This window comes from Portunus trituberculatus, chromosome 8, assembly GCF_017591435.1.
Source record: "Portunus trituberculatus isolate SZX2019 chromosome 8, ASM1759143v1, whole genome shotgun sequence".
Taxonomy (NCBI): domain Eukaryota; kingdom Metazoa; phylum Arthropoda; class Malacostraca; order Decapoda; family Portunidae; genus Portunus; species Portunus trituberculatus.
The window spans coordinates 6960001-6972500 of NC_059262.1; the positions used below are offsets into that span (position 1 = coordinate 6960001).

Below are 12500 nucleotides of genomic sequence, written 5' to 3' on the forward strand. Positions count from 1 at the left end.
AACAGACATATCCACAGACTCATCCACACACACACAGCCACACAGACAAAGGGACCAACACATTAACAGACATATCCACACAGACTCATATACACACACACAGCCACACAGACAAAGGGACCAACACATTAACAGACATATCCACACAGACTCAGAACACATTAACAGACATATCCACACACTCATCCACACAAACACATCCACACAGACAAAGGGACCAACACATTAACAGACAAATCCACAAAGACTCATCCACACAAACACATCCACACAGACAAAGGTATGAACACATTAACACAAACACATATACAGAAACCCATCCACACAAACACATCCACATATCCACATCCACACCAACACATCCATACAAACACATCCTGAGACACATCCACACTGACACATCCACACAAACACATCCACACTTCCACATCCACACAAACGCATCGACATCCACACAGAAACAATTAAAACCACTCAAATTTGACCACGTGGAAGGAAAAGGTGAAAAAATAAAGAAGAAAGAAGAAAACTCGAGAAATGAGAAATAAAGACAAAATACTTAGGAAATATATTTAACAACTTCACACACACACACACACACACACACACACACACACACACACACACACACACACACACACACACACACACCTGGAATTACAACCACGAGAGGAGAGCACGTGTGTGTGTGTGTGTGTGTGTGTGTGTGTGTGTGTGTGTGCGCGCGGGTATAAATAGCAGGGTGTGACTGCCAGGGTGGTTAGAGGTTGCCAACTAGCCTGTTATTGGGTTAGCCATTGTCTGTGTCACTCTTTGGCACCACCCTCTCTCTCTCTCTCTCTCTCTCTCTCTCTCTCTCTCTCTCTCTCTCTCTCTCTAAAACAGCATCATAAGAGCCAATATATTTTTTGCTAATTGTTCTTTCCTTGGGTTTCTTTGTCTGTCTGTTTGTCTGTCTGTCTGTCTGTCTGTCTGTATGTATGTATGTAAGTATGTATGTCAATATATCTTCACATCATTTTCATATTACCATTATCATCTATGTCTGTTTCTTAGTCTTTTCGTAGATCTTTGTCTGTCTGCCTGTCTGTCTGTCTATCTATCCATCTATCTGTCATGATTATCCTTATTATCATCGCAACTCCTATTATCATCAGCTACGTGTTCATAGTCATTCTGGTTACTATTTAGTGATTTTATACAGCTTCAGAAACTTATGTGGGGGATTACAATAGTGAAGACTGTGGCCATTAATCATTTGACCACCACAAACCCTTCCTGATGTCAACAAAATGGTTTAATCACATAAAACTCAAGGTAAAAATGCGTCCTAGTAATGAAGGTGCTAAAATAGTGAAGACTGTGGCCATTAAATCTTCTGACCTCCATAGACCCTTCCTAATGTCAATAAAATGGTCTAATTACACACAAAACTCAAGGTAAAAATGCGTCCCAGTAATGAAGGTGTTAAGATCGTCCCTTGGTTAACATGGTGTGTACATTTGAGCATTCCTCCCTTCAGTATTTAATTCTTGTTCAGGTAAAGGTGAGGTGTAAGAGACTGTGACCTTGTAACCTGAGAGAGAGAGAGAGAGAGAGAGAGAGAGAGAGAGAGAGAGAGAGAGAGAGAGAGAGAGAGAGAGAGAGAGAGAGAGAGAGAGAGAGAGAGAGAGAGAGAGAGAGAGAGAGAGAGAGTTAGTGTGTGTGTGTGTGTGTGTGTGTGTGTGTGTGTGTGTGTGTGTGTGTGTGTGTGTGTGTGTGTGTGTGTGTGTGTGTGTGTTGTATCATATAACTGTCATGTACAAACACCACTTTTGCCTTGAAACAAAAGGAAAAGTAAATAATTAAATACATAAATAAATAAATAAATAAATAAATAAATTATCTCCCTTCCGTTAGAGAAAAAAGCGAAAGAGAAAGAGAGATAAGAGAAGAGAAAGAGAGAGAGAGAAAGAGACAAGAAGAGAAAGAGAAAGAGAGAAAGAGAGAGAAGATAAAAGAAAGAAAAGAAAAAAAAGAGAAAAAAAAAAAAAAAAGAGAAAGACAAAGAGAAAGAAATAGAAAGAAAAGAAAAGAGAGAGAAATAGAAAGAGACCTAACACAATACCTTACCACACACACACACACACACACACACACACACACACACACACACACACACACACACACACACAGGAGCCAAACAAGACAATTATTTAATGAAACTGTTCGTCTGAGGGTCTGAGGGAAACATTTCTTCTCCAATTTTCCTCTCCCTTCTTTTCCTCCCATTCCTCCCTCAGCCATTTCCCTTCTATGACGCATCTACCCCCACCCTCTCCTCTCTCTCTCTCTCTCTCTCTCTCTCTCTCTCTCTCTCTCTCTCTCTCCTCTCTCTCAGTCTATAAAGAGAAGTAAGATTCAATTTTAGAACGTGGCTTGCAAGGAAGAGGAGAGTAAGAGAGAGAGAGAGAGAGAGAGAGAGAGAGAGAGAGAGAGAGAGAGAGGAAAGAGAGCTAAGGATGAGGGGAATGGGGAGAGTGAGGGGGAGGAAAGGGAGAAAAGATAGCAGAAGTGACTCAGAGGGGAGATGTCTGAGTTCTCTCTCTCTCTCTCTCTCTCTCTCTCTCTCTCTCTCTCTCTCTCTCTCTCTTGCATTTCTGTTCTATAATTCTAACCAGAGATGAGTCAGGCTTCTTTCCCACTCTCTCTCTCTCTTTCTCTCGCCTTCTCTCTCCTGCTCCTCCTCCTCCTCCTCCTCCTCCTCTTTCTCCTCCTCCGCCTCCTCTCCTTCTCCTCCTCTTTAATGTGCCTTACAAATCTCTTCCTCATTCCTCTTTTCTTGAATTTTAAATGTGTTAGTGTAAACGAACATAAAGAGAGAGAGAGAGAGAGAGAGAGAGAGAGAGAGAGAGAGAGAGAGAGAGAGAGAGAGAGAGAGAGAGTATTCAAAGGGAAACTTGAGGGAGATGATAATGGATGCTTCACTTTAACACTCTCTCATTCTCTCTCTCTCTCTCTCTCTCTCTCTCTCTCTCTCTCTCTCTCTCTCTCTCTCTCTCTCTCTCTCTCTCTCTCTCTCTCTCTCTCTCTCTCTCTCTCTCTCTCTCTCTCTCTCTCTCTCTCTCTCTCTCTGTAGGGGTTGGCAAAGGTCGGCCAAATTAATTAGTCATCCTTCAGGTATGTTGCACAGATCACACTTAGGTATTTCCCAACCTCTCTCTCTCTCTCTCTCTCTCTCTCTCTCTCTCTCTCTCTCTCTCTTCTCCACCCACCGGAACTTCTATAAACACCTTAACGAGAGAGAGAGAGAGAGAGAGAGAGAGAGAGAGAGAGAAATTGATCCACAGGATAACGAAAGAAAACAACAACAACAACAACAACAACAGCAACAATAACAACAATCTTGATAATACAAAAACACGGCAAACAAAAAAAAAAAAAAAAAATGAAGTTAACCCTGAAAAAAATTAATGTTCCTCCGTTTTCTTTCTTAATCTCGTTTGTCTGTCACAGAAAATGATGATGATGATGATGATGATGATGATGATGATGATGATGATGATGATAATGATGATGTTAAGTTTCGTCTCTAAGTAATAAATTTCCTTGATTAAAAATAGTCACACTAAATTAAATAATGGTTTAATATGCGTGTGATTTTCAAAGGTCAGAGGAAAGACAGGTGATAAATAGAAGAGGCAATAACTCAACTATTTATTGATGGCCATGCACAAAATTAATAGGCAGTAAGTCAAAAGAGAGTTAAAAAATAAATAAAAGCTTAGAAAATGAAAGATTAAACTCATTCAGAGAGACGAATTCGTGTATCTTAATCTTCTCAGTACCAGTGGAACCATGCGTGCTTTGGGGTCCGAGGGGTCTCCAAGCGCACGGGTTCGAATCCTGTCCACGGTCCGAGTGTAGGTTAAGCTTCCTCACTTGGGGCAACGGTTTCCTAGCGGGTGGGCTTTGAGATAGGAGGTACTACAAAAGGTATCCCCTTTAGCACAGAAACTCCCGTGAAAAACCCACCAAATAAAAAAAATAATAAATAAATAAAATAATGGATTTAAGCTTGAAAAATTCAGGTTTAGGAGAAAAAAGGGAAGAAACTGGTTCTGTAGCAGAGAGGTTGATGAATGGAGCAGCTCAGTAATCTTGTTGTGAGTGGTGAATCAATAGAGAGCTTTAAAAGAGGATTAGATAAATTTATGGTTGGGGATGATAGATAGAATTAAGTAGCTTTGCTCATGGAGGGACTGCCACATGTAGGTCTGACAGCCTCTCACAGCTTCCTATTTTCTTACGTTATGAACCAAATACTTCAGGATCTAATCACCAGGCCATTTGACACGCTTCCCCAAAGGTTATTAGTGCTTTCAAGTGGTCTCATGATTCACGGCACTTTACCGGAAACCAAACAGCTGAAAAAGTCTACGGGGAGTGCATCTCACATTTCACTTACTCTACGGGGAAAAACTTGTCACATTTCACTGCTGTAATAGTAGTAGTAGTAGTAGTAGTAGTAGTAGTAGTAGTAGTAGTAGTAGTAGTAGTAGTAGTAGAATGAATAAGGAAATACGTTATGGAACTGTTCCCGGAAGGTTATTGTTATTTTCAAGTGGTGTCACGTTTCTGGAGACAGTTTGACGAGTATCCTTCATTATTAATCGTAAAAACCACACGCGTCACAGCAAGACCAATGAATTCCACCACCATTGAAGATTATTGGTGTTTTCAAGTGACGTAATGACTGTGGCATTAAATTTGACGACTATCCTTCATTTATTAATCGTAAAAACTACACAAGTGAAAGTGAGACCTTGAACACGGTATCCATTGAAGGTTATAGGTGTTTTCAAGCGACCTAATGACTGTGGCGCTGAATTTGACGAGTATTCTTCATCAGTAATTGTAAAAAGAAAAAATGCGAGTGATAGGGAAACCAATGAATTCTGCAGCCCTTTAACACGGTGTCCTTGAAGGTTATTGGTGTTTTAGAGTGGTCAAATGATCGCGGTGGTTGTTTGTCGAGTGTCCTTCACCAATAATGGTAAAAAGAAAAACAAACGAAAGACAATTAGACATAATGAATTTCGTGGCCTTTGATTTTGATTATATAGACTGGAAATAAGAGAAGGATTATTATTATTATTATTATTATTATTGTTGTTATTATTATTATTATTATTACTATTATTATTATTATTATTATTATTATTATTAAAGTGAAAATGAAAGTGAGAAAAAAAGGAATTTTACTAAAAGATATAACAAAGAAAATGAACTCTCTCTCTCTCTCTCTCTCTCTCTCTCTCTCTCTCTCTCTCTCTCTCAGCTGACAACTATAAAAGGAGAACCCAAAATCTACGGCAACGCTTCAACACGACTATAAAATTAATTAATTCACAAAAAAGACAATCATCCCTACACACCTGGCAACGCGCACGCACACACGCACGCACACACACACACACACACACACACACACACACACACACACACACACACACACACACACACACACACACACTACAGGGGACATTTATTTTTCAACCCTAGGTATGCAGATGAGAGAGAGAGAGAGAGAGAGAGAGAGAGAGAGAGAGAGAGAGAGAGAGAGAGAGAGAGAGAGAGAGAGAGAGAGAGAGAATAACAAAAACCTTTAAAACACAAGCAAAAATTAATATTACCTTCATTCTACCGATAAAAAAATAAATATAAAAACAAAAATAAAAATAATAAACAAATAAAAAATAAATAAAATAATAAATCTCTGGAATACAACAATGCCACAAAAACACACAATTTAATACTAACCTCAATTTTCCAACAAAGCAGTACGATATTTCAAACAATTACGCAGATAGGAGAGGTCAAATCGTACGTCAGGCAGAGATAAGGGCAAGAGTCGTATGTCAGGCAGCACCGGCGGGTTGTTATCGTACAGCAGGCAGCGTCACATCTTGGTCGTCATCAAAATATTTGCCTTATTGAAGTGAGCCGCTAAAAATAAGTGTGAAAATTGTTCCGTGGGCGGAGAGAGAGAGAGAGAGAGAGAGAGAGAGAGAGAGAGAGAGAGAGAGAGAGAGAGAGAGAGAGTGTGTGCATACTGTCACCTGCCAACTTTCTCATCTGATATTTATTAATGATCTTTATTTGTTGATTTTGCGTGCTTCAAGAAATGGTTGTGTAGTAGTAGTAGTAGTAGTAGTAGTAGTAGTAGTAGTAGTAGCACCAGTATAGCAGCAGCAGCAACAGTAGTATTAGCAGCATTAGTAGTAGCAATAACAGTAACAGCAACAGCAACAACAGTAACAGTAGGAGAAGCAGTAGCAGTAGCAGTAGAAGCAGTAGCAGTAGCAGTAGCAGTAGCAGTAGCAGTAGCAGTGGCAGTAGAAGTAGTAGTAACCAAAACAACATCAGCATCAAGCAACAAAAAACAGGAATACTAATAACATAATGAAAGAAAACGAAAAAAATAATTCAATCAAAATATACAAATGCTAAAAAGAAAATGGGAAACAAGGTGAGAGGTGAGAGGTGAGAGGTGAGAGGTGAATGAGAGGTTAATGTGAGAGGTGAGTGAGAGGCGAGAGACGAATGCGAGAGGCGAGTGTGAGAGGGGAAAGTGAGAGGTGAGTGTGAGAAGTGAGTGTGAGAGGTGAAAGTTAGAGGTGAGAAGTGAGAGTGAGAGTAAGAGTGAGAGAGAGAGAGAGAGAGAGAGAGAGAGAGAGAGAGAGAGAGAGAGAGAGTGTGCCAAGGTTGGTAATGTGGAAGTCTTGTGGTCTAACTTCTCCTTAACTCTCTCTCTCTCTCTCTCTCTCTCTCTCTCTCTCTCTCTCTCTCTCACTCTTACCGTAATGGAGAGAGAGAGAGAGAGAGAGAGAGAGAGAGAGAGAGAGAGAGAGTGAAAAATCCTCAAGACAGGCAGATCTACATGCAGAGACCAGTTACAGCTTGCTACACTCACTAATATACGGTAAAGCTTAGAAAAAATGGGTAAAATGAAGAGAGAGAGAGAGAGAGAGAGAGAGAGAGAGAAGTCCTCAGTAAGATATAACAAATTGACAAACAGAATGCTAAATAACTGCAAATAATTTTCAGGCATAAATTCTGATTGGTATCTGAGAAAGTGACGCTGTTGTTATTATTATTATTATTATTATTATTATTATTATTATTATTATTATTATTATTACTATTATTAGTAGTAGTAGTAGTAGTAGTAGTAGTAGTAGTAGTAGTATATTTTTTCTTCCAGTCTTTTTCTCAGTTGAGGGAAAATGTAGCAAGCGAACAAATCTCTCTCTCTCTCTCTCTCTCTCTCTCTCTCTCTCTCACTGGTAATTAGGGTCAAAGGTGAGGAGCAACAGTGTTTCTGACCGCTATATCATTACCTGGTGTCACTCCCACCTGACCAGCGCTGACTCACCTGTCGGGGTTGTCACAGGGAGCGAGGGACACACCTGGGAGGGAGCGAGGAGTGGTACTGGCATTCTCCTTTGCAAAACTCACACATGTAATATCCGTCTGTGTGTGTGTGTGTGTGTGTATGTGTGTGTCTATGAATGAGGGGAAGCAGGCCAAGGGGAAAAAATAAAGTCTACGTGATTTCTCGTTCCCTTAACTCCTTCAATACTGGGACACATTTTTACACTAAGATTTGTGTACGATTTGACCTTTTTTTTTTAACATTAGGAAAGGTCTATGGAGGTCAGAAGATTAATGGCCAATCCTAATTATTATAATCTTCCACATAAGTATCTGAAGGTGTATGAAATCACCAAATAGTAAGTGGAATGAATATGAAAGAGGTTAATAAGTATGAGAATTAGCGAAAAGTATGGGATAAATGTCTTGTGTGTGTGTGTGTGTGTGTTGAAGAGACTGCAGTGTATTATCAAAGGTATACAAATATTACCATTTTCTGTGTTACTTCTGTTAAAAAAAGGTATTAATGGGAAGACAAAGGAAAAGAAAACGGAATAACTCAGTAGGAATTCATGGCAGACTCGTGAAAAAGGAAAGGAAGTGAAAAATATCAATAAAAATCACTGAAACATACGCGGTTTTCTCGACATAACTTTACTAACACACCTACACCCTACACCTTCACCCTGCCCTCAGCACACACACACACACACCTTCACACCCTTACACTCTCACCCTAACACCTTTCACCTTTACAGTCTTACACCCTCACAGCCTTCACCATTACACTCTTAAACCTTCATCCTTCACCGTGACACCCTGACACTCTCACCCTTCACCCTAATTTCCTTATACCTTCACCCTGACACGCTCACCCTCATCCTTCACCATAACACGCTCATTTTTCACCCTAATTTCCTCACACCTTCACCCTGACACACTCACCCTCATCCTTCACCATAACACGCTCATTTTTCACTCTAACTTCCTCACACCTTCACCCTGACACCCTCACCCTTCACCCTTCACCATTATACACTCATATCTTGACCCTTTACCTTAAACTCTTCACCCTACACTCTTACTTCCTCACCCTAACACTCGCTTCCCACGTTACCTAAAGTCCCCCATCCAAGGAAAACGAAGAGAACGGGTAAGAAAACTCGACCCTCGTTTTCTTTAAGGTACCACTATAGAAATCGTGGTTTTTTGTCCTTTCTTCCCTATATCCTGTGTTCGAGTGGAGGTAGAGTCCTAACCTGACCTTCCCTGACCTTACTTGACCTTCATTGACCTTCCCTGACCTGCCCTGACCTTCTTTTGCTGCTGCCACGCTTCGTAGTCTGCGCTCAGCTGTCTCCGTGGCCCTTGTGACGGTCTCTGTACGTGTGTGTGTGCGTGTGTGTGCGTGTGTGTGCCAAGGTACAGCACGCACACACGTACACACGAATGCACACAGACTATTCCCGTTCAGTGTCACATACAATCATAGAAAACGTACTTTTGTCTGTCTGTCTGTCTGTCTGTCTGTCTGTCTGTCTTTGTCCATCTTGTGTCTATCTGTGGCACACTTCCGTGTTTCTCTCTCTCTCTCTCTCTCTCTCTCTCTCTCTCTCTCTCTCTCTCTCTCTCTCTCTCTCTCTCCGCTCCTCTCCTCTCCTCTTCCCTCCTTTCCTCAACTCTCTCTCTCTCTCTCTCTCTCTCTCTCTCTCTCTCTCTCTCTCTCTCTCTCTCTCTCTCTCTCTCTCTCTCTCTCTCTCTCTCTCATCTATATATACCTTCCTCACTCCATACACACACACACACACACACACACACACCTACAGAGGCCGTCTTTGCAGCCTGGCGGGGGCGGCCGCCGCGTGGCTGAGGCAGTGTGCGAGGTGATGGTGGAGGTAACGTGTCGCCTGCTCCTGTGCCCCTTGCTGCCCCAATCCCTGCCCTCCCTGCTCCTCCTGTCCCACCTACTCCTTGCCCTGTGCCTTGCCTGGCTGGTGGGCGCCGCGTGACGTTGTGCCTCCACAGAGGACGCTGTCAGGAGAGAAGTATCTCCTGCCGTTGCCGGGACGCCAGCGTCGCTCAGGGCGCCAGGAGCTGCTGTACACCTCGCTGCTACCGTCTGCCGGCCCCACAAAGCTGCCCTTCAACGAGGCTAACGGCGACCTCGACGACCCCGCCTCCTACAGCAGGTCCTCCAGAGCGGGGTCCATCTGGAGTGACGCAGATCCCACCTCCGTCAGCCTCTCCCGCCGCGGCACCCTGGACATGTCGCGGCGCGGCTCATGCAGCCTGGCCGAGGACGGGCTGGATCTTGAGCCCAGTGTCATCTACCGCCGCCCCACCAAGGAAGAGAAGGAGGATTGCGGCGTGGACTACAGCCCCGTGGTGCCCTTCAAGCCCGTGGTGCTGGAGGACGTGAGCGACTCGGCGCCGCTCTGCCGCTCAGACACCGTTGCCAAACTATTGGACAAATACTCTAATTTTTCCGTGAGGCGAGAATTTGGCCCAGGCGCGCGCGCTGCCAACTCCCGCAGCAAGAAGGCGCGCGACGCCAACGGCGTGCATGAGAAGCACAAGAGCAGGAAAGGTAAGCGTGAACACCGCGGTGAGCGTGGTGAGCGTGGTGATCGCGGTGAGCGTGTGGGCAAGGATGGGTACACAGCGTCGGAGCGTGCCCTGCTGCCCTCCAAGACCAAGGGCAAGGCCAAGGAGGACCTGCTGGCCATCACGTTCCCCAAGGAGCGCTCACGCTCCACCACGCCGCTCTCCTCCAGGGACTCCAGGGCTGACCGCAACGACTATGGCCTGAACGGCCTCGCGGAGCTAGAGCGCGAGCTGGACGCGCTGCCGCGCCGCAGCACGCGTGTGTCGCGCATCATCGAGGATGACGAGGAGGAGGAGAACGAGGACAAGTCCATCCTGCCCGTGCCGCGCAGGAAGCAGTTGCCCAGCGTGCTGCAAGACATAGACGACCCAGACGACGACAGGACGCCGCTGCAGAAGTACAGAGACCGCAAGGCGCGCGAGTCGGAGGGCGGTGCCTGGGACGCCGACGCCAGGGCGAGCAGTGTGCTGAGGGAGAGGAGCGTGGCGCCACCCCCTGCACTGGGACCCCTCGCACCCAGGGTGGGCGGCGGCTACGGCGGCGGCGGCGGCGGCGGCTACGGGGGAGGCGGTGGCTATGGCGGGACTTATGGTGGTGGTTATGGTGGCTACGGTGGGGGAGGGTATGGAGGAGGCATGGGGGGATACAGGGGTGGGGGGTATGGCATGGGTGGCTATGGCGGAGGGTATGGAGGAGGCGGATATGACAGAGGGTACGGCGGCGGGTTTGGAGGTGGAGGCTATGGCGGAGGATACGGAGGGTATGGCGGGGGTTACGGTGGTGGGTACGACAGAGGGTACGGGGCCGGCTATGGCGGGGGTTATGGCGGGGGTTACGGCGGCGGGGGTTACGGCGGCGGGTATGGCCGCGGCTATGGCGGAGGGTACGGCGGGGGTTATGGAGGTGGCTATGGGGGCGGGTACGGCAGGGGCGCGCCGGGCGAAGGTCTTGGTGGCAGCTTCGCGAACCGCTACCTTGGGGGTGGCGCGCCCCTCGTGACACCAGCGTTCGGGGGTGCGGGAGGCCCCGGGTACGGCAACCCACCGCCTCCTGGGGACACCTTTGGGGCCTCGACGGGGCTGGGTGCCACCACGGGGCCCGGAGCCACGCCCACTCTGGGCACCACTCCCACCGGAAGTTTGGGTGCCTCGCAGCTGCCGCCCGCGTCCACGCTGTCGCCTTTCATGGGCGATGACGCGCGAGGCGGGCGGGAGCGCCGCAGCGTGACGCCCCTGGACGACGATCGGTCCCGCGCCAAGCACATCGCCAAGCAGTACGTGACGGGCGGCAAGCAGCGCTCCACCTGCCCCGCCGTCAACCGCATCCTGGGCGACGACGACGATGACTTCGACGCCGCCGACGACAACACCAACGGCGACATCGACGAGCTGTCGTCCGAGGAGGCGTAGTCACGTCACGCCTCACTACACGCCACCACTGCGTCAGTGGGCGTCAGCGGACTCCGCCGCCGTCGCCGCCGCCGCCGCGGCATGAGAACAGTTGTTAGCGCTAATGACGACGAACAATTCCATGTCACATCTCACTCTAGTGTTCTACTAATGTTCTTTTTGTATGGTATTCTGATAATTGTAGGAGTAATGGACGCTAGGATAAGTTTGTAAAGATACACTAATATCATTAAGTGATTACTACCACACTGTCATGTCGCCGCACTGTCAACCGTTACCGTCATAATGTTGTTGTTGTTGTTGTTGTTGTTGTTGTTGTTGTCTGTTGGTCGCGTCATCACCGTCACTGCTGCGCTGCGTTACGTCACGCCTTCGCCGTGCGCTGCTGCTGCTGCCTCTCATCCACACCCCTACTCAAGCCCTGCACCACCCCTGCCCCTCATCCACACCATGCCGCACCCTTTCCCCATCATATGCACCCCTGTGCCCAAGCCCTGTCCGCCATCCACACCCTGCACCCTGCACCCTGCCCACCATCCACACCCTGCACCCTCTCCGTCATTGAGCCCCGTGGCCAAGCCTTCACTAGTTCATCCTTGCATAGTCACTTTGGGCGATGCTTTGGTGGCGCCTCACGTGCCGCTCACTGGCTCACCATGTCTTGACGTCACCACCACCACCAACACCACCACTACCACTACCACTGGCTGGTGCCTCGGTGACGTCACCTTACTGTTGGTTCAAGCAGCGAGGACGTCACCAGCCCGGAAAGGTCACGCCACCACTCTTTTTTAATATTATTTTGGACCTTATGACCTCATAGATATTATTTTCTTCATTTCCCTTCCACGTGTAGCATTAAGTGTTGACATATCACCGCGGGGAGAGTGGGCGGGGCGGGGTGTTGCTGGCACGGGCGGCCCATCACACCACACCACACCACCACCACCACCACCACCACTACCACCACCACCGTCCCACATCCGTCCATCGCCCAACCACGTCAAACAAACTTGCCTCGCCTCTCACAACACCAATAAATAATAATAATAATAATAATAATAATAATA

At 46.7% G+C, this 12500-nt stretch overlaps 2 protein-coding genes across 2 annotated transcripts in view; both read left to right on the forward strand.

Moving 5' to 3' along the window:
- LOC123500093 (obscurin-like) overlaps window positions 1-12500 on the forward strand; it is a 191166-nt gene that overhangs the window by 39538 nt on the left and 139128 nt on the right.
- The window catches only part of LOC123500106, a 23657-nt gene that overhangs the window by 10650 nt on the left and 507 nt on the right, over window positions 1-12500 (forward strand). The window contains exon 2 of the mRNA XM_045248772.1: window positions 9442-12500. This exon is cut by the window's right edge and continues 507 nt beyond it. Coding sequence (XP_045104707.1) covers window positions 9442-11430 — 1989 coding nt within the window. The 3' untranslated portion in view covers window positions 11431-12500. The remainder of the gene's footprint in view (window positions 1-9441) is intronic.